Here is a 26,559-nt window from a genome sequence, read left to right on the forward strand (position 1 = left end):
TTCTAATTTATATTGATGCATTTAGTAAACTTGCATTATTTAAATCTATTCTTAAATATATATTTTACATCCATTTCATTTCTGTTTTTAAGACGTCTCGCTGAGAGATATTTTGAGACAGTTATATGGACATGAGAGCATGGGCTGTCAAAAGACCGTTGCACATCTAGGACTGTGTCTTGCAATCTGTTATCTCAAGTCTAGTTACTAGACCTCACACCTGATACATCTCTGCTCAATTTCTTAATGTTCCCAGCTGAGGTGAAATGCACCTTTCTACCAGCTTGATTCTGAGATCAGTTAATTAATTCATATCCCTTACAGATGCTAATTTATTATTTAGAAAGATTCTGGCAAACCAAGCAGAGTTCAATGATTCTCACAAAGTGAAATGACAATTGAGGGGATCAGACTACAATTGATGAACTAAGCACTATAAAATCAAGTTTTAAATCACAAAAATATTGCAATGGGGATCTTTAATTAATTTCTGGAAATACTCAGCAGGTCAATCAACATATTTTGAGGCAGAAACACAGCTAACGTTCAAGACTGATGACTTTGCAATAGTTCAACACTTCCGATGAAAAGTCTTCGACAAGTTTCTCTCTCTACAGATGTTGCCTGAACTACTGAACATTCTTAGCATTTTCAATTTTAATTTCAGATTTCTAGCATCTGCAGTTACTTTAAAATTCACCTAATTTCTAAGGTTTTATGAAAATGTTACTAGAAGAATGAAATTCAGGAAGCTGGCCTATTACAGATTATTATGTGGCAAAAATAGCACTATGAAAATTCTGTAGTGTTTCTTTGGAAATCATTAAGGGATTATCAGGATGATTGAACCAGATAAATCAGCTTGCAAGGACCACTTCTTACAATTTTTTTGCCCTAAGGAAAGAATTGTTTCTTTTTAATATAGTTATTAGTAAAATTATTTCTCGTCATTTTCAGAGAATTTTATATTAGTTTGACATGAAATTAGTTTCAATTAATACATTGATACAAGTACAATTAGTTTCCATTAAGAATGTTGGAAAATGTTGAATTCTAGAATAAGTATCAGAAACCATAAAAGCTCGGAATCCATCTTTAACTACTAATCCATAATCCTCCATATTATGCTACTAAGGATGTTGAACATCAGGTAGGTGGGAGTTTTCTGGCAGTCAGCATATCATCACACATTGCAAAGCAAAACATGCCTTCCAATAGAAAAATTAGATTAGACAAGCTTCAATAGTTAACATCATCATGAGTTAGGTTCCAACACTGCTGGTGGGGGCTTATGCAAATTGAGATAGGAGTCGGCAAGTATTACTATGACACATCCAAGATACATTCAAGAATAATTTTAGGCTTGGCAAATACCTCAATACCTGTAGTGACAATAAGTCAGATTTCATTATCCAGAAAGTAAAGGACAACAACCAGACACAGGGAAACTTTCAGCAGCTTGTCATTTTATCCAAGATGTAGAGATCTGATGGCAGGAGAGATGAGGTTACAGGTGTATTGGGTAATTTAAAACACACACAAGCTTTTAACCTAGTTAAATTTGGACAATGTATCTTCATTTCATGCTGTGGGAAAAAAATTATATTTTATAATTATCATAACAAGCCACTCATCTTTGGCACGCAGAAGAAACTGCAGCACCCAGGGGAAGCCCACACAATCAAAAGCAAAATGTGCAAAGTCCAAAAAGACAACACCCGAGATCAGGATTGAATCTACATCTGTGGTGCTGTGAGCCAGTGCTGTCCTGCAATAATCTATGGCCAACTTCAGAGCCTGTCCAATTTAATCTCATAGACCAACAAAAAGAAAAAGAACCAAATTTCTTCCAAACCACAGCCAAATTTATGAAGAATGTTTTCACCAGCTAGCTCACTAGATGGTGCAAGACTCTTCTATTCAACAACACACATGACTTTGCCTGGACTCAGATTAAGTGCTTTCAGATTCTGATTAGCGACACACAAGTTACTACTGCATTATGTTATTATGTTGCATCACGGAAAACATGTGGCGCAGGCACATATTGCAATAGCCCGCACATCATTTCACGAATATCTGTTGGACTTCTAATTTACTGCATGATAATTAAATACTCAGCACCAAGTTTAAGGTCATGCAATAATGGAGTGGATATTTGTTGCTGAAGGACACTTCTAATTCAATGACTATACAGTGTACAGTTGACAATGCACAAAATGTAATACAATACAGTTTATATTTCTAACACCACTTCGTCTTGTTGTATTTTATGTTTTTTCTCCACAGATAGATCTTGTAATTATGTTTGAAATATTTTTATTTAAAACAAAGCCATATACAAAATATATTTAAAAATCATTAACTTATAAATTTTCATAAACCAGACTGTTCAAGGAGATGAAATAAATCATTTTTATTGAGAATTAGTTAATGAACTAAGGACAAGACTAACCTACCAAAGAGAACTGAGAGAGATGCCATGTGTTTTGTCTCACTGAAATGTGACTTGTGCCTGACTCACCCAACATTCAACCTGAGGGGGCTCCTTAATTCACCCAATGGACCATATGGTGTTCTTGGGCAAAGTTAAAGGTGAAGGGGTCAAAATCGAGCAGCATTAAAGCACTCTGTGCCACCCGAAAGTTTCTAGTGCACCTGAATTTACAGTTACCATCGCAGATGCAAGATTAGTCTACCAGAGGGTGAACCTACAGAAAACTTAAGGCCCAGATGGTGTCCCTGGCCACATCCTGAGATCCTTTCAGATTCTATTACTTTATTGTTCAACCTTAAACAGAGTGCCGAGTATTTAATTATCATGCAGGAAACTGGAAGACCAATAGATATTCATGAAATGATGTGCAGGCTATTGAAAATTGTGCCTGCACAATATATTTTTTTTCCTTGAAGCAAAATAATATTAAGAACTTGTGTGCAGCTATTGATAACTAACATTCAGTAGCATTCACCATCTGCAGTGATGAAGCGCATTGTGAGTTTGGATATGGCTAGAATTAACTCCTGTCTCAGCAAAGACCTGGACCCACTGTAATTTGCCTATTGCCACAATCAGTCTACTATGGATGTGATCTCATTGGCTCTTCACTTGGCCTTCGATCACCTGGACAATACAAGTACCTACAGTATGTCAGTTTACTGTTTAGTGACTACCACTCAGCATTCAACACCATCATTCCTACATTTCTGATTGAAAAGCTCTAGAACCTGGACCTCTGTACCTCTCTCTGCAATTGGGTTCCTGACTTCCTAACCAGAAGACCACAATCGGTGAGGTTAGAAAATAACATCTCCAGCTCGCTGACAATCTACACCGGCACACCTCAAGGATACGTGCTTAGCCCATTGCTCTACTCTCTCCACACCCATGACTGTGTGGCTAGGCACAGCTCAAATGCTATCTACGTTTGCTAGCAACTATTGTTGGCAGTATTTCAGATGGTGATGAGAGGGCATATAGGAGCGAGATTTACAGCTTGTTGAGTAGTGTCATAGCAACAATCTTGCATTCAATGTCAGTAAGACCAAAGAACTGATTGTAGGGTAAGAAAGGGTAAGAATAAGGGAACACACACCAGTCCTCACAGAGGGATTAGAAGTGGAAAGAGTGAGCATCTTCAAGTTCCTGAGTGTCAATATCCGAGGTGTGAAAAGTACCAATAGCCTGTGCTTGTGCAACTGTGTTGATGTAATAGCTAAGAAAGCTCACCAACACCCCTACTTCCTCAGGAGGTTAAAGAAACTTAGCATGTTCTCCATTGACTTTATCAATTTTTATTAATGCACCATTGAAAGCATTCTGTCTGGATGCATATTGGCTTGCTATGGCAATTCCTCTGACCGCAAGAAACATTAGAGAATTGGGGACACCGGCCAGTACATCACAGGAACCAGCCTCCTCTCTAGGAGTTCCAGTGAATACAGGCCCAGAGCCATCAAATGCTCTTCGTATGACAAGCCAATCAATCCTGGAATCATTTTCGTGAACCTCTTTTGAACTCTGTCCAGTTTCAGTACATCCTCTCTAAAACAAGGGGCCCAAAACTGCTCACAGCACTCCAAATGAGGCCTCACCAGTGCTTTATAAAGTCTCAACATTACATCCTTGCTTTTATATTCCAGTCCTCTTAACATGTGACATTAATAACCTAAAACTAGTTTTCTTTTACATGCGCTGTGCACAATGACGTTTACAGGAGGAGACGGGTAGTTGTTCGACTGTCCAGTCAATGATTCACTATCTGGGAAAATGCCTGGCACAGTGGTTATTTGCCTCCACAAAACAGAATTAATGTACACAGTTAAAACAGGACACGGAGCAGTGTTATGTTGAGCAGAGATCTGCAAGGCAAAACAATGGGATTTGCCAAAACCTGGAGGACAAAAGTTCACCAGATTAACTTCTTTAAGAAGTAGTCTTTTTAAAAGTCTTCTGAAAGAACTGGACAAACAAGAGACAATTTAATATTTACTACTTCTCCCACCCATCTTTTCCAGGAGAGATGCAAAGTGAATACTAAAACAAAGGATGCTGAGGCCTCTGATTGTTTCAAAGTGTTTCAAACCCAGTGAGATTGTTACTGCTGGAATGTAGCAAGTAGAGCTTGCTTGGAATGTTAAACTTTAGCTTTGATCTCAGGTTACCATATGTAACCAATTGGATACAAAAGTATTTTCAAATGTATGCTGGTCAGCACAGATCAAAGGGGTTCCTCCTGTACAATTAAACAACATAGGTTAAAATACAAGGGCATTGAGACCATATACAGGAGTTGATTACACCATGTAACTTCATTGATGGAACATTTATAAGATTTGATCATTTTGCTTTTAATAGATAATCGGAAAACAAAGTCTTGCTTAGAAAAATATTTCTATATTCTAAACCAGGTGTTTCAATACCATTAAGCAAGGGGTCTGTGGATCCCAGGTTGGAAACCCCTGATCTAAACTGCGTTTGCCACACTTTATAAAACAATTTGCGTTATTGGCACGAGACACGCATTCTTCAAAATTGAACATGAACTTCTGACTAATCACAAGTTGTTAATCAGTGAGGATCAGCAAAAACCTTGGAATAGTAAAAGTGTGGATGGCAGAAGATGCAAATATACAACTATTATCATTCCAACACTAGCTACAATTTATTAAAGAATTTAAAACTTGAGACATTTTCCTAATCTTGTCAGTTTTATATAAACTAAGAACGCACAATTCTGTCAACCTATAACAATCAAACATCTTAACAAACCAAAAGTTCAAAAAAAAGCAACTTACGGGCATTCATCAACAGCCCTGCTGTTAGAATGTGCTCTGTAACATACAGCTGGTATGCAGGTAACAGCTGGTATGCTGGTATGGTAACAGGACTATTGCTTGAATAAAAGACCTTTATTAGTATTTTGGAAATGTGCAGGATTAAAGATCACATTGGATCTTCTTGGATTTGTACTGTTAACTCTGCCTGCACCCCACCTCGTACAGCTCTATCGGATTGCTGACAGGTGGTTAGCATGGGCTCCCTCTCCTCTGCCCCCCCCCCCCCCAGGGTAATGTTCTGAGGCCCTTCCTCTGCTCCCTTTATCCCCACAACTGTACTACCGCACACAGCTCCAATCTACTGTTCAATTTTCAGATGACACAACTTTGATCGGCCTTTTTTCTAGCGGTGATGAAACACCCTACCTCACACAGGGGTGCCAGGATAACAACCTCTCCCTCAATGTCCAAAAAGCAAAAGAGCTGATTGTGGGTTACAGGAGGAATGGAGATAGGCTCACCCCGATCAACATGGATGGGTCTGCAGTTGAGACGGTGAGTAGTTTCAAGTTCCTCGTTATACACAACACCATTAATCTCACCGGACTGTACACACCAGCTTTGTGGCAAAAAAAAGCACAACAGCATCTCTTCCACCTCAGGCGACTGAAGAAGTTTGGCGTGGACCCCCAAATCCTCAAGACCTTCTAAAGAGGCACCACTGAGAACATTCTGACTGGTTGTATCACCGCCTGGTACAGGAACTGCAGCAACTTTGATCGCTGGGCACTGCAGAGAGTGGCACGGACAGCCCAGCGCATCTGCGGATGTGAACTTCCCTCCACTGAGGACATTTATAGCAACAGGTGCAGAAAGGCCTGGAAGATCGTCAGGGACAACAGTCACCCCAACCATAAACTGCTTCATCTGCTTCGGTCTGGCAAATGGAACCACAGCGTTAAAGCCAGAACCAATAGCTATGGGACAGCTTCTTTCTACAAGCCATTAGACTTTTAAATTCACACGTTTGAACATTGCAGTAGAGTCATAACACAGATTTTTACTCCCTCGTGTAGCGGGAATGATGTATGATTTAAATAAATTCTAAATTCTAAATTCTAAATTCTAATTCCTTGAATAAGTGAAGGGGGAGAAAAGGTTATGCTTTAGTTTTATACAAAATGGGAAAACATCCTCTCCAGTGACTCCATGCACATTTGTAAAGGTTACAATGTTTGTAACTTTCAGAGATGATTGCATAAATGTCTTGAAGTTTGTGAATTAAATGCTAGAGTTTTTGGTGTCATTTCCATGAATTGATGTCATTTTGTGAGATATTCAGAATCAGCTTGTATTTTAAGACTCACATCTAGTTTTAAATAGTTTCTCTCTTTCCCCCCCCCCCAAAAAAAAAGTTTGGGACAAATGAATCAAACAGGACTAACATATGGACTGAACAGCTAAACAATAATGCACCTAACATCACAGCACACAGTACTGTGCAAAAGTCTTTAAGCACATGTATACAGCAAGGGCACCTAGGACTTCAGCAAGGTACTGTATTTGTCAACATAGAGTGGAGAGTGAGCTTATAAATCTGGCAATAACAAAGAATGTTGGGAACGGCAAGGGTAGAGCACCGCAGAGGGCTGGCAGGGAAGGAGTGCCAGGGGCAGGGTGTAGTGCAGCTGTAGACTCATTCAGACACCAGGCCAGATCATTTGGATTACTAATCATTACAGAATGTCCCTCTGGTGCTTCCCACTCCCTCCCCTCTTCCCACTCTCAGTCCATAATAGAGACCCATATCAGAATCAGGTTTATCATCACTCACATACATTATAAAGTTTATTTTTTTGCAGCAGCACGGTGCGGGGCAATGCAATGCATAAAATTACTACAATACTGTTCAAAAGTCTTAGGCATCCTAACTTTAAAAAAATTACACACATACATACACAAATCTAAGACTTTTGCACAGTATTGTACAACTACACGTTGGGAAAATAAATCACTGTTACTCCACTCAACTGTGCTTTCAATATAATAATTTTAGGCCAGTGCTCTTGCTCACATTTCTTCAGCCATTTCTGGCCCATCTGCTGTGATATTTCATACCAGATTTAAATTTTAAAAGTCAAATTAAATGTTTCTTTTGGAGAATGTTAAAAATCAAAGGGCTTATTTTGTGTACATGAATAGGACAATTCCAATATATTGGTGAGGAGTTGTTCCAATTAATGAAATATACTTTTCACATATTGGAATATGTAACACACAGAGAATTTTCTTTTTTTTTTACAAACCTGATGATATTTCAAAGGTAGTGGAAAAGGATGACTAATTAATCATGATCAAAAGACTTCTATTTATATGCATGTTTCACAAGTTCAGGATTTTAAAAGGCAGAGAAAGGAGAACTGTGACATTGGACATCTGGCATAAAAACAGAAAATGCCAGAATTACTCAGCAGGCCTAGCATAATCTGTGGAGAGAGATGTGGAGTTAATATTTCAGGTTAATGAATTTTCATTAGATTGAAAAAGTTGGAAAACAAATGAATTTTAAGTTGCAGAAAAGAGTGGAGATTGGCAGTTGGAGGGAAGGAAACTAAAGAATTGTCATCGAGTTGGAGTCATACAGCGCAACAGGCCCTTAGGCCCATAGCATCGATGCAGATCACCACTACTCATTTTATCCTAATCCCTTTAACCAACCTTAGTCTATGCCTTGCAATTCAAGTTGTATCCAGATACTTTCTAAATACTGAAGAAGTGTCTGCCCCACCACCTTCATATGCATCAAGAATGTTTGGGTAAAGACAATTTTCCTCAGATCTCTTTTAACCCTCTAAATCCTTTCCTTAAATGTATGCCCCCAGATTTTAGGCATTTCTGTTATGGGGAAAGGCTTCTCAGTATCCACCCCATTTATGTCATAGTTTTATATACCACTCTCTGGTCCCATCATAGTCGCCTCCAATCCAGAGTAAACAAACTTGGTCTCTCCTAAAAAATTCCAACCCAGGCAAATCCTGATAAATCTCCTCTGTAACCGCTCCAGTACAATTAAGTTCTTCTTATTCGGCAGTGACTGAAGTGCAAACAAAATTCCAGTTGTAGTTTAAACAGTTACTGTAAAGTTATACCGTAATCGCTGTATTCTTTTGTTCCACGCCCCATCTAATGAAAGCCAGAATCTCATACGTCTGCTGTCCGCCACCACTGGTGGGCAGCAAAAAAGACTGAATTGGTGGTGTGACAGTATTAGAACAGAGTTAATGCTGTATCACCACCAATCCCTGAGTATTCCAGAATTTCCTAGTTTTATTTGTAATTTCAAGATCCCCAAAATGAATGTTCTACAAACATTAATGCGATATAACCTGTGGAAGTGATACTAGTTGAGGGAGCAACATTTGCCATGTCCTGTTACTTCCACATGAGGAAATTGGCTGGAGCTAGCTGGGAGTTTTGCTGATGATCTATTTCATTTGTGCCAGCGAGTTTAGCATTCCTTTGTTAATAGAGGCCCTGAGCTTACTGGCTAAGCTCCACCACTGAACTTCTGGCTGCACTGAACCTTTGGTCTCCACACACAGAATTTGCTCTGATCCTTGAAGCACGTGAGATCCACAATCCCACTCGCTTGGATGCAGATTTCTACGGGCAATATGGAATGATAAAAAAGACAAGTTATACATTTACTGTAATGCATTCAGAACTTTCAGTGCTTAGCCATACAGCCATGAGTGTAAAGAAAGTAAGGCAGTGGCCTCAAGGATGCAAGCTTAACATACTACTCCTCCCTCAACACTCACATCTGTATGGCTAAGCACAGATCAAACACCATCTATACTTATTGGTAGAATCTCAGATGGCAAAGAGAGGCTTACAGGAATGAGATAGACTGGTTGACAGGTGTTGCAGTGACAACCTTGTCCTCAACATCAAGAGACTGATTATGGACTTCATGAAGGGGAAGTTGGGTAACACACAACAATCCTCGCTGAGGAGTCAGCAAAAGAAAAGTAGCTTCAAGCTCCTGGGCATCGACCTCTCAGAGAGCCTATCGTGGGCCCAACGCATCAAATCAAGTCAAGCCAATGGCATGCCTTCTCCATAATTGCATTGGAGTTTGAGGAGCTTTGCTATGTCTTACTAATTTCTATGCTGGATATTTGGTGGAGAACATTCTGATTGGTTGCATCACAGCCTAGTATAGAGCCTCCACTACACAGAATCACAAGAGGCTGTAGAGGGTTATAGAGTCACCCAGCTCCATCATGGGCACAACCATCTCCATCATTAAGGTCATTTTTCAAAGGTGGTGCCTCAAGTAGGTAACGTCCATCATTAAGGACCTTCACCACCCAAGACATGCTCTCTTCTCATCACTACCATCAAGGTGGTGGTACAGGAGCCTGAAGATTCATACTCAACTATTTAGAAACAACTTCTTCCCCTTTGTCATCAGATTTCTAAATGGCTCATGAAAATTAACTCTTTTTTTGTGCTTCTTAAAATTTTTGTAATCTATAGATTTTCAAGTTTTGTACTGTATTGCTGCCTCAAAACTACAAATTTCAAATCACATGTCAGTGATATAAATCTGATTCTAAAGATTGCATATTTTAATGCTTTTATTTATTGCTTGATATGTAATAGTTTTAATTATAATAGTTGTAAAATGTTTCTGGCAAAGGCATCAAAGAACAATCAAAACTTTAGCATCTAAGCTGGTTTTGCCATTATCAGTTTTCTTCAGGAAGAGTTTTGTTGGCAGCATTGCTGCTGTTCCTGGAGCGTTCTCAACAAAATTATCTTTCCAGATTAAAAATGAAATTCACTGAGTAAAAACCAGAAGAATATCTCAGCTAAAAGACAACTGCTCTGACAATGGCATCCTGCCTTTCGTACTGAACTTGAGAATCAACTTCGATAGCAGTTCTCATTCTGCAGACGAGCGAGCATGCCACCCTTGTGATTCAAAAGCAAGCATGCTATCCCTAAAAACAAATTAAATCACCTCCTTGGTAAAAGTAAAAGTGTGCTGAACATTCAACCCATGAGCCCACAAAGCCACATATCTGAAGTCTGCCTCAGTTTTGAGCCCATGACGTCAATGAGATAGTGTTTGTATAGTTGCTACTAAATTAATAGTAAATATAAAAATACCGACTCAAATTTTATGGATGACCAGTGCTCAAAGGGTTAACAATTTTAACTGTTGTTAGATCAGTTTGAAATTAATTACATTCTGAATTACTCTATAACTAATGCAGAACCAACTCTTATATTTGCTGTTGGCTTCTTTGTTTCTGGATTTTTCCCTTCAATTTTTAAATCTAAATAAAAGCTGCGAGGGGATCTGCTGCACATTTTCTGCTTGTGTTTCAGATTTCCAGTTTTGGTTGTGCTCTGTATTTAAAAGGCAAAAGCAGCTGAGTCACGCGATTATCTAACATAAAAACAAAATGCAAACTCAGCTTTGAACTATTTTCTCCAATAGCACTTTTGAATAAATTCATACATATTGTAAAGCCTATATGTACTCTTATATTTACAAGTAACGATACCTGTTGAAATAAATTCAGGAATGCATGTTCCTTTAATCTCAACAATGTCACCAAACCTGATCAGTTAGGTATCAGGTGAAGATACTAGAGTACTGCCTGTACAATTGATTTTAGTATATTTACCTGGGAATCATTAATGTTAGTTCTGCTATTAATTCTAACTAATTTAATTACAATATATTAACAATTGATACAGAAACAGTGACTTAAAATGTGAGCTCTCTCCCCCCACTGTAAACTGGGCGTGAACTTATTTTTTCCACCTGCACAAGCAGGTAAAGCAACTAAGAAACTCAAAAGGTTATAACATTCTACTTAGATCTATGAGACAATGAGGGATTTCTAGGCAAAAGAATACCCAAAAAAAACTTACCATTCTGTCTTAGAGTGAAAGATGCACTTTGTTAAACTCTATCAAAATCTGAATACAAAACATTTCCTGTGAAGCTGCTATTCAGAAACCCATAGTAGTTGTCCCAGAATTCTTTGAGTTTAAAGCTCCTCCCAGTTTGTGCTTTACCTATTAACCAGCTGGGTGGAGAAACCCTTCCTACTTTGTCTTTGTTTCATTTGCTTATCTTTTGGATATCTTTAATCTGGTGCTTTGCAGTTTTGGCGTTTTACTGATAGGAATGAGAAATGTTTGTGAACAAGTTAAAGAATGTACAAAGGCTTAGTCTAGCTCTAAATCTGCAATTGTGAGAATGGCAATTTTGTTGACTGGTAAATGAAAAACAAATTATTTCATAGTGCACCATAAATGAGAGTATTAATTTTAATTTTTTTCTGCCTTTGAATAATGTTTTTGTAAATGTTTAGCTTATCTGCCTCAATTTCTATTTGATAGCTTATGTATTTTTTTCATATAGTACAGGAAAGTTATCACAATTAAATCTCAATAATATATGTTGATACCTTCTCTGAAAGTGGGGACATGGTCACCTATCAAATCTTTTGTGCCTGTTAACATGTGTCCATAAGAAATGAAAAACATTGACTGTTTATTTTCACTTCTCGTGTTGCCATGAATTGTGAATCCCCAGGACAAGATTTTTCACCAATAGAAGTACAAGGACATTGCATGCTGCTTTAGGATTTTAAAATCCAGTAGCAACATAAAAGAACACCTTCAAAACTTATTTTCGGAATAGTGCTTCTCAATTAGTTATCAAACATATATCCACCCCAGAGTGCACTTTGCTGCATTGGCAATTCACCTAGTGATTCACCATCAATGGGAATTTTGGAGGTACATTGCTCCAATACATTTTCCAGTGTTCCGTAACTGGGATTATCTCAGTTACTGCCAAATAATTGTACTCTCTGTGTATGGTTTGCTGTGATTGTGCTATACCAACTGAATTTCTTGAAGTTAATCTCATGGCCTCTTATGAGAAGTATGCATGTTGTCTCACACAAGAAGTTCAACTTCTTTACACAATTTAATGACCTAATTTTATTAGCTCCACTTAAAGACATGCTTTATCACACCAGCAGCAAGAAGCTACTATTTCCAAAGATAGAGTCTATGGTCAAAGTCTGTAGAGTCCAACCTTTCAGTTAAGCAGTGCTACAGTCTGAATTTGTTTAAAAGTTGAATCCTCAGGATGTCCCTTACTCAAAACACCAAACTACTCAGTGATCACACAGACATTATCGGATAAATAACACTATTAGAATACTGTTTTAAAAAAAGCTTCTATCGTGTCAACCTTGTTCAAAAACTGAGAGGATTTACACAGCTTCACCAACATTTATATGTTCAGCAGCCAAGTATTCCTAGCCGAGCCCTATTGTAACACTCTCTAATAATCTGCTACCCATTGTTCAGAATTCCCTGTGGTTTGGTATTGCGTTTGTCAAGGCTCAGTTTCCTTGGTCTTCCTTTAAATGCACTGTTCTGATTCCCATCCTCCCATTAAATACATTTGGTTCACCAAAATTCTTAAAATACAAATGTATAATATTTATTTTTATGCTACTTGTAACATCTTTAAAACATGTGAAATAAAGATGTATTGTCTATTAGGATTAATATTGAATAGTGTACACAGTTTGCCAATTCTGCACTGCTGTGTTGAGGGTGGCAAATCATCAGAGATTTACAGGACACCCACACAAATCTAGTACTGTCATCCTGAAAGGGAATACTAATGAATACAAGTGCTTATCAGGGAGAAATAATAAGATGAAAAACAGTCAAAATCAGGTTTATTATCACTGACGAATGTGGTGAAGTTTTTTGTTTTGCAGCAGCAGTGGAGGGTAAGATATAAAAATTAGTCTAAGTTACAGAAATAATGAGGTGGTGTTCATGGGTTCATGGACCATTCAGAAATCTAATGGCAGAGCGGAAGAAGTTATACTTAAAATGTTGAGTGTAGGTGTTCAATCTCCTGTACTACTTCACCGATGGTAGTAATGAGAAGAGGGCATGTCCTGGATGGTGAGGGTCCTTAATGGTGGGAGTGTTTGTGTCTGTGATGGAACTAGTTAAATAGTATGATTACAATGGAGAAATTAGAGTGCAAAAATTCCCAGGACCTGACAATGTGTTCCTTACCTTATAGGAGGCTTGTGAAGAAATTGCAAGGGCCCGAGCAGAAGTATTTAAAATGTCCTTGGCAACGGGTGAGGGACTGGAGGATTAGAGGATAGCTAATGTTGCTCCACTCTTTAAGAAAGGCTTTAAAAATAAGCCAGAAACTATAGGCCTGGGAATCTGACATCAGTAGTGGGTAAGTTATTGGAAAGTATTATGAGGGACTGGATATATACATGGACAACTCTATAAGATTAGTTAGACATAACCTACCATGCACAAAGTTATGTCTAACTAATCTTATAGAGTTTTTCAAGGAAATTATCAGGAAGGTTAATGAAGGAAAGGCAGTGGATGTTATCTACATGGACATTGGCAAAGCCTTTGACAAGGTCCTGCACGGGAGATTGGTCAAAAAGGTTAAGTCACTTGGCATTCGGGATGAGGTAGTAAATTGGTTTAGAAATTGGCTTTGAGGGTGAAGCCAGAGGGAGATAATGAATGGTTGCTTCTCCTGATGGAGGCCTGTGATCAGCGGAGTGCACTTTGGGAGGACAAATCATGGTAGGACTTACACAGTGTCTGCTAGGGCACTGAGAAGTATTTTAGAACAAAGGGATCTGGGAATACAGACCCATCATTCCTTGAAAGGGGCATAAAGAGAGCTTATGGCATGTTGGCCTTCATTAATTAAAGTACTGAATATAGGAGATGTTGGTGAGGACAAATTTACAGTATTGTACGCAGTAAGATTGAAAGAATGCAGAGAAATTTTACAAGGGTATTGTGGGGACTTGAGGACTTGCGTTGGAGGGAAAGGTTGAATAGGTTAGGACTTTATTCCATGAAGTATAGGAGAATGAGGGGAGATTTGATAGAGGTATACAGAATTATGAGGGGTATAGATAGGGTAAATGCAAGCAGGCTTTTTCCATTGAGGAGGTTAGGTGAAACTAGAACTAGAGGTTAAGGGTGAAGGGTGAAATGCTTAAGGGGAACAGTAGGGGGTACATCTTCAATCAGAGAGTGGTGATTGTATGGACTGAACAACCAGCGGAAGTGGAGGCTGCAGGTTTGATTTTAACACTTAAGAGAAATTTGGATAGGTACATAGATGGGGTGGGGGTATAGAGGGCTAAGGTCCAAGTGCAGGTCGATTGGAGTAGGCGGCATAATAGTTCAGCACAGGCTAGATAGGCCGAATGGCCTGTTTCTGTGATGTAGTGTCCTCTGACTCTCTGACTCTAGATGAGTCTATGTCCCTCAGCAACCTCTTGCAATCTTGTGCCTCCAACCTGATGGCACGACTATCAATTTCTCCTTCCCTCCCCTCCCCCATTCTTCTATTTCCGCTCTGGCCTCTTACCTCTTCTCTCCTGCCTATCACCTCCTCCTGAGTCTCCTCCCCCTTCCCTTTCTTCTATGATCCACTCTCCTCTCCTATCAGATTCCTTTCTGTCCAGCTCCTTCCCTTTCCCGCCCACCTGGGTTCACCTATCACATGTTAGCTACCCTTGCTCTCCTCCCCCCACCTTTATATTCTGACATCTTCTCACTTCCTTTTCTGGCCCTGAAGAAGAACCTCAGCCCAACTGTTTATCGTTTCGATAGATGCTGCCTCACCGTCTGATTTCCTCCAGTATTTTGTGTGTGCTACCTCAGATTTTCAGCAAATGCAGAATCTCTCATATTTATTACTTCTATACACTACTTGGTTTAATGAAAACTTGAGCAAAAATATAAAACAAAATGTAGAATAAATCTCCTCTGTGATTAGGGGAGAAATTTGAATTTTCCCAATCCATTATTTCCCACTTGAATATTAAGCTCTCTTTTCCAATTTCTGATTCTGATGTACCTTTGCTTCTGATTTTAAATATTCTCACAGATTTGATTCATATTTTAAACTGGTCATTTCGCATGATGAAGGATTTAATTTACTATGTAACAGATTTTCATTCTGTGATCAAATTCAGTTAATGTCTTCTTTACTTTCTGGCTCGCAGTTGAAAATGGCCTGCTGAGGGCTCACTATTAATAGAAACAGCCAGATAGGGATGTGTAATATGAGTGTCTAACAATCATTGTCATAAACAATTAATTCTCTCCAAACATTGCCTGATTGCTGAGTATCCCGAGCACTTCACACAAACTGCTGGAGGAACTCAGCGGGCCAGGCAGCATCTCTGGAAAAGAGTACAGTCGACGTCTCAGCCCGAAATGTCAACTGTACTCTTTTCCATAGATGCTGCCTGGCCTGCTGAGTTCCTCCAGCATTCTGTGTTTATGGTAGACCCATTGTCTCAGCTTGCTCCTGCCCCACTGAACTCATTTCTGCATACCTTGACACTGTTTTATCCCCCCTTGTTCAATCCCTTCCCACCAATGTTCGTGACACTTCTCACGCTTTGAATTTTTTCAATGATTTTAAGTTCCCTGGCCCCCACCGCCTTATTTTCACCATGGACGTACAGTCCCTATATACCTCCATCCCCCACCAGGAATGTCTCAAAGCTCTCCGCTTCTTTTTGGATTCCAGACCTAACCAATTCCCCTCTACCACCACTCTCCTCCATCTAGCGGAATTAGTTCTTACTCTCAATAATTTCTCCTTTGGCTCCTCCCTCTTCCTCCAAACCAAGGGTGTAGCCATGGGCACCCGCATGGGTCCCAGTTATGCCTGCCTTTTTGTTAGCTTTGTGGAACAGTTCATGTTCCAAGCCTATACGGGTATCCGTCCCCCTCTTTTCCTTTGCTACATCAATGACTGCATTGGCACTGCCTCCTGCACACATGCTGAGCTCGTTGACTTCATTAACTTTGCCTCCAACTTTCACCCTGCCCTCAAACTTACCTGGTCCATTTCCGACACGTCCCTCCCCTTTCTTGATCTTTCTGTCTCCATCTCTGGAGACGGCTTATCTACTGATATCTACTATAAGCCTACAGACTCTCACAGCTACCAGGACTATTCCTCTTCCCACCCTGTCTCTTGCAAAAAGGCTATCCCCTTCTCACAATTCCTCCGTCTCCGCCACATCTGTTCTCAGGATGAGGCTTTTCATTCCAGGACGAAGGAGGTGTCTTCCTTTTTTAAACAAAGGGGCTTCCCTTCTTCCACCATCAACTCTGCTCTCAAACGCATCTCTCCCATTTCCTGCACATCTGCCCTCACCCCATCCGCCTGCCACCCCACTCGGGATAGGGTTCCCCTTGTCCTCACCTTACCACCCCACCAGCTTCCGGATCCAACATATAATTCTCCGTAACTTCCGCCACCTCCAACGGGATCCCACTACCAAGCACATCTTTCCCTCCCCCCACTTTCTGCTTTCTGCAGGGTTCACTCCCTACATGACTCCCTTGTCCACTCGTCCCCCCCATCCCTTCCCACCGATCTCCCTCCTGGCACTTATCCTAGTAAGCGGAACAAGTGCTACACCTGCCCTTACACTTCCTCCCTCACCACCATTCAGGGCCCCAGACAGTCCTTCCAGGTGAGGCGACACTTCACCTGTGAGTGGGCTGGTGTGGTATACTGCGTCTGGTGTTCCCGGTGTGGCCTTTTATATATTGATGAGACCCAACGCAGACTGGGAGACTGTTTTGCTGAACACCTACGCTCTGTCCGCCAGAGAAAGCAGGATCTCCCAGTGGCCACACATTTTAATTCCACGTCCCATTCCCATTCTGATATGTCTATCCATGGCCTCCTCTACTGTCAAGATGAAGCCACACTCAGGTTGGAGGAACAACACCTTATATACCGGCTGGGTAGCCTCCAACCTGATGGCATGAACATTGACTTCTCTAACATACGTTAATACCCCTCCTCCCCTTCTTACCCCATCCCTGACTTATTTAGTTGTTTGTTTTTTTCTCTCTCTCTCTGCCCATCACTCTGCCTGTTCTCCATCTCCCTCTGGTGCTCCCCTCCCCCTTTCTTTCTCCCTAGGCCTCCCGTCCCATGATCCTTTCCCTTCTCCAGCTCTGTATCACTTTCGCCAATCACCTTTCCAGCTCTTAGCTTCATCCCACCCCCTCTGGTCTTCTCCTATCATTTCGCATTTCCCCCTCCCCCTCCTACTTTCAAATCTCTTAGTATCTTTCCTTTCAGTTAGTCCTGATGAAGGGTCTTGGCCCGAAATGTTGACAGCGCTTCTCCCTATAGATGCTACCTGGCCTGCTGTGTTCCACCAGCATTTTGTGTGTGTTGTTCGAATTCCCAGCATCTGCAGATTTTCTCTTGTTCATGATCCCGAGCACTTTCTGGTTTTATTGCAGTTTACCAAAATCTACATTTTGTTCTGTTTAATGGCTCTTCTCAAGTCTTCATCTCTTGCTCAAAGGTAACTTCGACCAACCCTCTGGACCATTTTTCCAGTGTTCACACTGAGGACAGGGTTTACTGAAGCATTTTTGCCTTGAAAGTGGATTTTACCTGTCTTTGATATGCTAAAACACTGATGCATTCAATGTTGGCAAGATGATGTTTCCTACCTCAAAAGTCACATCCTGCTTTAAACAAAAATATCATACAGTAAAATGGGACCTATGTGTTTTCCCCCAGGAGCAGATCAGTGTGGTGAATGTTGCAGGCAACTCAGTGGAGCAATTGTTCATGGAGAACTCTCTGAGATGTCAGCAGTGAACGGTATAGCTGCCATGAAGGAGAGAGATGACAAGGGAGATAAACAGATCCCAGAAATCCTGAGAAGGATATAGATATAGTGGTCAAGGAGATAAATGCCAAAAGGGTGATGGTGTGCATTAGGAGAAGGAGGTGGGTGGGAGGGCGACCGAGACTACCTTCAGAAGTCGGTAGTTAAGAGTTCTCTCTTGCAGGCCTGAGAATTCCAGGACCATGGAACTTTGCTGCAGAAGATTTAGTGACCTCTCAAGCTTTGTTGAGGTGAGATGCTGATCACTAAAATCATTATTGTATTCATGCATCTGCTATCGTCCCAGGATTATTCCAAACTAATTTCTAACTCTAATACAAATCCCATGCAATTAGTGTTGTTCTGGGTTCCTCCTTTATGCGTGCAGTGATAAATAACCTATCAGATGATTGCCATGTTAGAACATTATCATTTCAGATTGGCAACAACTTATCCTCCACAATCTCCATCAGCACCAGTGTACGAGGCTGTGTGTTTAGCCCCCCTGCTCTACTGGTTTTATACTTATGACCATGAGGCTAAGCACAGCTCCGATGCCATATTGAAGTTTGCTGATCACACCATTGTTATGGGCCAAGACAGAGTTGGCGATGAATCAGCGTATAAAAGGGACATCGAGAATCTGGCTGAATAGTGCAACGACAACCTTTCACTCAATGTCGGCGAAACCAAAGGGCTGATTATTGATTACAGGAGGAGGAACTGAAGGTCCATAAGCCAATCCTCATCAGGGGATCAGAGGTGGAGAGAGTCAATGACTTCAAATTCCTTGGCATTATAATTTCAGATGATCTGTCCTGGCTCCAGCATGTAGCTGTCATTGCAAAGAAGAACAGCAGCACTCCTACTTTCTTAGAAGCTTGTGTGGATTTGGCACGTCAGCTAAAACTTCGACAAACGTCTACAGATGCACTGTGGAGAGTATATCGATTGGCTGCTTCATGGCCTGGTATGGAAACCAACACCCTTGAATGGGAAAAACTACAAAAAGTAATGGTTATGGTGCAGTCCATCATGCGTAACGCCCTCTCCACTATTGAGCACATCTACATGGAGCATGGTTGCCAGAAAACAGCATCCGTTTTTGCATGATTTGTTTTTTTAACTGAACATCAGATGTTTGACTGTCTTCTTTTTAACGGGTTCTAATGGTTTTCTTTGTTTTATGGCTGCCTGTAAGGACATGAAGCTTATGATATACGGTATACTTACTTTGATAATACATGTACTTTGACCTCTGAACTTTGTTGTTCTTAGGTCAAGAGATAATGCATAAAACTGGTTTCTTGAAGACCTGAGTATCCAATGTGGAAATGCCATTCACTTAACAGACACGAGTATCATAAATTATTTGTAGGCACATTCCTAAGGGGAACATGCTGTAATGTATAACAGATAAGAGGATGAACTCGCTATTGTTTGTGGGGCCTATTAAATTAATTAGCACAAAGCCAGCTAAAGCATTTAATGATTAAGAGACTGGAAGACAATGTGTACTTTTATCTCAAGTAGCCTGCACTTTTAAGTATAAACCCTGGGTCACCTCTTCCTTCCCTTTCTTCTCTGGTCCACTCACCTCTCTTAACGGGTTCCTTCTCCTGCTCTTTGTTTTTCCTACCGACCAGGCTTCACCTATCACCTTCCGGCTAGCCTCCTTCCCCAACTTTTGGTTTTGACATCTCCCCCCCCCTTCCTCCTCAATGCTGAAGAAGGGTCTCAGACCGAAGTGTTGATTATTTATTCACTTCCATAGATGCTGCCTGTGTTGCTAAAAATAAACCTGGTGCTTCAAGTTAGAAAATTCTCTTTACTGGGGGATCATATAAAGAGCAATCATTCCATGGTCCAGGTACTAAGTTATCTGAAGTATATAAAATATTCCTGCTTGTTTTTTTAAGTACATATTCTTGCTGTTGAGAATCCTTGCTGTATTGTTCAGCAATATAAGGCCATAGATCTGAGGCTGCTTGTTGACAAAGTTCACCTTTTTGGGTTACCATCATTGTCCCATGCTGCCCTGATACAGTACTGCCACGAGCCCTGCCAGCCTTGCACCTGTTATCGTCTTGTCTAGAATCATTAATCATGTGTGATTTCTGCTTAACCTTGTCAGGTTTATTTGACTGGCATGGGTTTTCAGCCTACTGTGATTATTTAAAGCAAACTCTCAATTAGCACTGATCACCGAGTCCTTGTGTGTGTTTTGAGAATGATTCATCTTACAGTGTCGCTTGGTTGAGCCACTGAAAACGCATCTGGCTTGAATCTTGTCAGGTATATTTGACTGGCATGGGTTTTCGGCCTACAGTGATTATTTAAAGCGGACTCTTGTGCGTGTTTCAAGAATGATTTGTCTGGTGGTGTCACTCGGTGAAGCCCCTGAAGTTTGGCTGGAGTTCCGACGCATAAACTCTTCTTTCTGTCGTAACATGGGTGTTGGTCGTTCCTCTGCACCCCGAGTCCAGTTGTCTGTCAATGCACTCCGCGATACAGTGGGGGTGTGCAAGTATCTGTCCTCGAAAGTGGTATCAAAGGAAGTTAAGGTGATAAAGAAAGATTTTGCCGCATTGGCCTTCATAAGTCAAAGTATTGAATACAGGAGAGAGGATGCTACATTTAAGATGTATAAGACAATGTTATAGCCTAATTTGGAGTACTGTGTGCAGTTTTAATCACCTAATCAATCGGACTGAAAAAGTGCAGAGAAAATTTACAAAAATGTTGGCAGGACTATAGGACCTGAGTTATAGGGAAAGGCTGAGTAGGTTAGGACTTCATTCCCTAAAGTGCAAAAGAATGAGGGGAGATTTCATAAAAGTACACAAAATTATGAGGGGTATAGATGGGGTAAATGTAGCAGGCTGTTTCCATTCTGGAGGTTGCCCAAGACTACAAATAGAAGTCATGGTTTAAGGGTGAAAGGAGAAATGTTTCAGATGAACATGAGGGGAAATTTCTTCCCTCAGAGGGTGGTGAGAGTGTGAAATAAGCTGCCAGTGGAAGTGGTGGATGCTGGTTCAATTTCAACATTTAAGGTAAATTTGGATGAGTACATGGATGGGGAGAGCACAGAGGGCGACAGTCTGGGTACAGATTGATGGGACTAAGCAGAATCATAGTTTGATTGGACTAAGGGCCTGTTTCTGTGCTGCAGTGTTCTCTGACTGTACGACTATATCTCTTCAGTCATTTGCTGTTCATTAGCTTATGAAACGATTGCACAGCCACAGCAGAGGTTTGACTGAGGGGTGATGATGGATATCCCTAACTGTCTTTGCTACTCAGTCATACTTTAGCTGAGATTCTTTTCACCAAATCATACCTCAAACTGTCAGGCATTCCAGACACTTTGTCCTTATGTGAGTTTAACTTACTCGATGTCATTTAAATCCTATTTACTTTACATTGCGCACCTAACAGTGTAAGTATATCACTGCTTCCCTCAAATCTCCACACCAAGTGACCTCTCATCCTCCATGATTTGTCATACCCAGTGCATTGGGTTCTTCTTCAAATAAACTCCATCTTATTGGCTAGCTGCTACTTGTTCTAATTCCAGAAAGGGTCAATTTCTAATATTGCTCTCCTTTATATAAAACTACAGCCAAGGGAAGGGCATTGGGGGAGTATTGATGAATAGAGGAACCTTGAGATAGAATTCCACAGTTCCTTAAAAGTTATAGCACAGGTTTGAAGTACAAGTTCAAAGAAAGTTTATTATCCAAGAAAGGAAATGTCACCATAAACTAACTTGAGATTCATTTTCTTGCAGACATTTACGTGAAAATAACCCTCCCTCTTGAGAATCTTCTGAAGCCACTCCGAGACATCCTGGACCCCAGCACGTGGAAGGCAACACACTATTGTGTCTTCTCTTTTGTAGATGCAGGATCTCCTATCGAGTGTCCTACCGCTATTCCTCCGCTTGAGTTTTCCCTTCCCTGCTGAGCCTCAGGGTCGGCCACAGTGCTACTGGCCTGGCCTCTGGTGCTGCGTCCATCCCCAGCAGTATCCAAAGGGGCATACTTGTTGCTAAGGGGAACGGCCACAGGGGGACCCTGCACTGGCTGCTTACTCCCTTGATTTCTCCTGGTAGTCACCTGAAGCCTCCACTCCAGGTGCGACCACCTCAGTGCCAGTCCCAATTGCCTGTCTCATCGATGAGGTTTTCAGCCCCCAGGATGGTCCCCAGTGCATCCAGCTCCAGCTCCAGTTCCTTGACCTGGTTAGTCAGGAGCTGTAGTTGGATGCACTGCCTGCGGATGTAGTCATCAGGGAGATTGCTAGGTACCCTGAAATCCCACATCTCACGGAAGAAGCATTCCACTGCCTGAACCACCATCCTGCCTACACTTGTTATACTTCTAATTTCTCAAGCTTAAGTTCTAGCCTCTGCCTGTTCTCACCTAAGCCTATTGAGACAAAGTCTGACACTCTAACACCATCCACCCCAACAATGGCTGCTCCTCTTACACCCTGCTTCTTTTTATTGGCCTCTGCCAAGTGCCTGAGAGATTGTTATGATTGCAGCCCACTGAAAGTTTCCAAAAGGCCTCATACTCTTTTTAAACCAGGCACATAAAGTCCACAAGGAACTGTCTTCAACTCAGTCTGCAATAGAATGGTGAAGGTCACATGTGGTATGCTTGCATTGCTCAGTAATGGAATAAAACTTAGGTGCAGGATTCAAAGATTTAAAGCACACTTATTATCAAAGAATGTATAAATTATATTCCTTGAAATTTGTCTGCTTATGGGAAGCCACAAAGCAAGAAAGCCAAATAACCAAATTTAAAAAAGACCAAAAGACCAGTTAGCATGCCTAAACGATTGCTGCCCTGTCACACACACCTCAACTATAAGTAAATACTTTGAGAGGCTGGTCAAGGACGACACCTGCTGCATGCTACCACCCACACTGGACCTCCTACAATTCACCTACCAAAGGAACTAGACTACTAGTGACGCCAAAGCCACAGCACTACACACTGTCCTCATTCACCTGGAGAAGAATGTTCCTGGATTACAGGGCAGGATTCAATACCATGATTCCCTTCGGACTTGACAGGAAGCTCAGAGATCTTGGCCTGCACCCCGCCCTGTGCAGCTAGATCCTGGACTTCCTATCGGATCGCCAACAGGTGGTAAGGATGGACTCCCTCACCTCTGCCCCTCAACATAGGTACCCTTAAGGTTGTGTTCTGAGTCCCCTTCTCTACCCCCTTTACACCCACGACTTTACTGCCACACACGGCTCCAATCTGCTGATCAAATTCACAGATGACACAACTTTGATCGGCCTTATTTCTAGTAGTGATGTGACAGCCTACAGAGGAGAGGTTGACACCCTGACACAGTGGTGCCAGGATAACAACCTCTCTCTTAATGTCCAAAAAAAAACAAAAGAGCTGACTGTGGGTTACAGGAGGAATGGAGAGAGGCTCGGCCCGTTCAACATCAATGGGACTGCAGTTGAGAGGCTGAGTAGATTCAAGTTCCTCAGTATACATATCACCAAAGATCTCACCGGACTGTACACATCAGCTTTGTGGCAAAAAAGAGCACAACAGCATCTCTTCCACCTCAGGTGACTGAAGAAGTTCAGCATGAGCCTGCAAATCCTCAAGACCTTGTACCGGGGCACCATTGAGAGCATCCTGATTGGCTGTATCGCTACATGGTACGGGAACTACACCAACCTTGATCGGTGGGCACTGCAGAGAGTGGTACGGACAGCCCAGCACATCTGTGGATGTGAACTTCCTTCCACTGAGGGCATTTATAGCAACGGGTGCATAAAGAAGGGCTGGAAGGACATCAGGGACATCAGTCACCCCAATCTTAAACTGTTTCAGCTGCTTCTGTCTGGCAAACAGTACCACAACATTAAAGCCAGGACCAACAAGCTACGGAACAGCTTCTTTCTACAAGCCATCAGACTTATAAATTCACATGTCTGTACATTGCGACAGAGTCATGACACAAAAGACTTTTATTCTCTCATGTTGTGGGTCAGATGTAAGATTTACATAAATTCAAATCAAATTCAAAAACCACTGCGTAAAGAGAGAAAAAGAAACACATCATGCAAACAATAGAAGCAAGTCAACAGCATTCCAAACCAACCGAGTGTTTGACCTACTCCCAGGCAGCTGGAGTAGGCCCAAGGCTGGGTCCCCAGTTCATTACACCAGCAGGGCAGAAATGCACAGCAGCCAGATCAGTTCATGGCCTCAGTGCCACAGAGAAAGGAGTAAATATTTGTGTAAGAGTGAGCAAAATCAGCCCAACACTCACCTCTGTTCCCAACAAACCAGCTTCCAGTCTATCTGCGCCAGATTGTCATATAACAAGTTTATAAAGCATTAGCTAGTCCACAACTGGAGTGTTGTGAGCAGGTCTGGTTACTCCGCTATAGGAAGGATGGGATTGTGCTGGAGAAGTTGCAGAAGAGATTCACTAGGGTGTTGCCTAGATTGGGGCATTTTAGTCACTAATTGATAGAGCATGAAAATGGGCCTTTCAGTCCAACTAGTTCAACCTGACCACAACATCCTCCCTGCTAGACCCAATTGCCTGTGTTTGACCCATTATCCTCCAAGATGCTCCCTCCATGTACCAATCCAAATGCATCTTAAATGTTGCAATTGTAATAGTCTTGAACAGTTCTTCTGCCACCTCATTCCAAGTACTTACTACTCTCTACGTAAGAAAGACATCTCTCAGGTCTCTTTTAGATGTCTCCGCTCTTGCATCCGTGCCCTCTAGCTTTGGTTTCCCCAACCTTGAGGAAAAGTTTCTGACAGTCAACCTTATCCATATCCTTCATGATTTTATAAACTTCTGTGAGGTCACACCTCATTCTCCTGCACTACAAGGAATAAAGATCCAGCATAGCCAACCTCTGCCAGTAACTCATGGTCTCTGGTCCAGATGGAGACCAGCATGCTGAACGTCTTCTTCACCACACTGTCTAGACGTGCAGCTGCTTTCAACAAAGTACTCCCAGGACCCTCTGTTCCACAACACTAGTCAGTGATCTGTGATTTGAACATCCAAAATGCATCACCTTACTCTCATCCAAGTTGAAATCCATTTCCCATTCTTCAGCTCATCTCTCTACTGATCACAGACTCTGCGATTCACTGTAACCTGCTTCACCAGTACCAAGACTCCTAAATTAGTATCATGGCAAACTTGCTAATCATGCCATGTATATTCATAACCAAATCTCTTACATAAATACTGAGTTACAGAAGTCACAATACTGACCCCTGGGACACCCCACTAGTCACCGGCCTCCAGTCGAAGCACTGACCTTCAGCTATCATCTTCCGTTCCTATTGAGCCAATTCTGAATTCAGCTCTCCATCTCCTCCGACTCCCATGTGACCTAACCTTCACGACCAGCCTGCAACAAGGGGCCTTGCAACAAATACCATATAGGCTCGACTATGAGAATAATTTTCCACTTGGAGAGATGTCTTGAAAACAAAACTCCCTATGTGGAAGGCAAGGTGCAGTTAGTTTATAGAAAATCAGAAGGGGAATTATATTCCATACAGTAGTTGAAACCTGGAATGCATTAGTTATGAGGTAATGGAGGCAGGAACTCTCACAGCATTTAAGTACCTGGACAAGTATTTAAATTGTTAATACATAGAAGGCAACGCATCAAGTGCAGGTAAATGAGATCGGTATTGGTAAGTACAATGATAGGAATGTACATGGTAGGCCCGAGGGCTTGTTCCTGTATAGTGTGATTATTTTACCTTACATCCACATGTTTGCACCTCAGAACTACTGTCAATTCCTTTGTGTTTTTGGAAGTATGAAACTAATTGTCTGGTTCTTGGTCCTTCATTTTCCAATGACCCACTCAAACACCCACCCTGAAATTGTCCTTCAAGTAATATCATTATCACTGCTGACACAGAGCCCCAGGGACAAAGTGTTGCAGCTTCAGTATGTAACTGGATTAGCTATTCATTGTCACATCTGGTTGAACGACAAAAGGTCCATTACCTCCAGCTTTTGCTTGATAGCTTTCAACATAGCTCCGGAGTAAAGAAATTAAGGTCATCCTCATGTTCTCCTTTATAAATTAACTATATATTTCCTCCTTTCTTCCTCTAAATCATACCTTAAAAACCCTTTTCAATGCAGCCTGTGGTTTCCATTTGTGGCTCAGTGCCAAGCATACAATAGGTTTTGATTTTAGTTTGTAACTGTACTTATTAATAAACAAATTTTGTCAAATTTGCAGGTAAATTGCAGGGAAACAATATGCAGGTAGAGTGGCTTTATGCTACAATATGAATACATTAGGACCTTCCACATCATTGCAACATTAAACTGAGATTTCAACAAACTCCTTTATAAAATATTTACTATATTTCCATATTATGAGATAAAATGATATCTAGAGTGAAAGCTGTGAATGTGTGCTAGTCAGAACAGCAAGAGACTCACAAAA

General features: G+C 41.2%; 1 protein-coding gene across 1 annotated transcript in view; it reads right to left on the reverse strand.

Annotated features, from left to right (window-relative positions):
• The window catches only part of LOC140725468 (AP-1 complex subunit sigma-3-like), a 53,566-nt gene extending 42,226 nt beyond the window's left edge, over positions 1–11,340 (reverse strand). Inside the window, exon 1 of the mRNA XM_073040960.1 lies at positions 11,233–11,340. Within this exon, the coding sequence (XP_072897061.1) occupies positions 11,233–11,235 (3 nt within the window). The 5' untranslated portion in view covers positions 11,236–11,340. The remainder of the gene's footprint in view (positions 1–11,232) is intronic.
• Between the last annotated feature and the right edge of the window lie 15,219 nt (positions 11,341–26,559).

The sequence above is a fragment of the Hemitrygon akajei genome, chromosome 3, assembly GCF_048418815.1.
Source record: "Hemitrygon akajei chromosome 3, sHemAka1.3, whole genome shotgun sequence".
NCBI lineage: Eukaryota > Metazoa > Chordata > Chondrichthyes > Myliobatiformes > Dasyatidae > Hemitrygon > Hemitrygon akajei.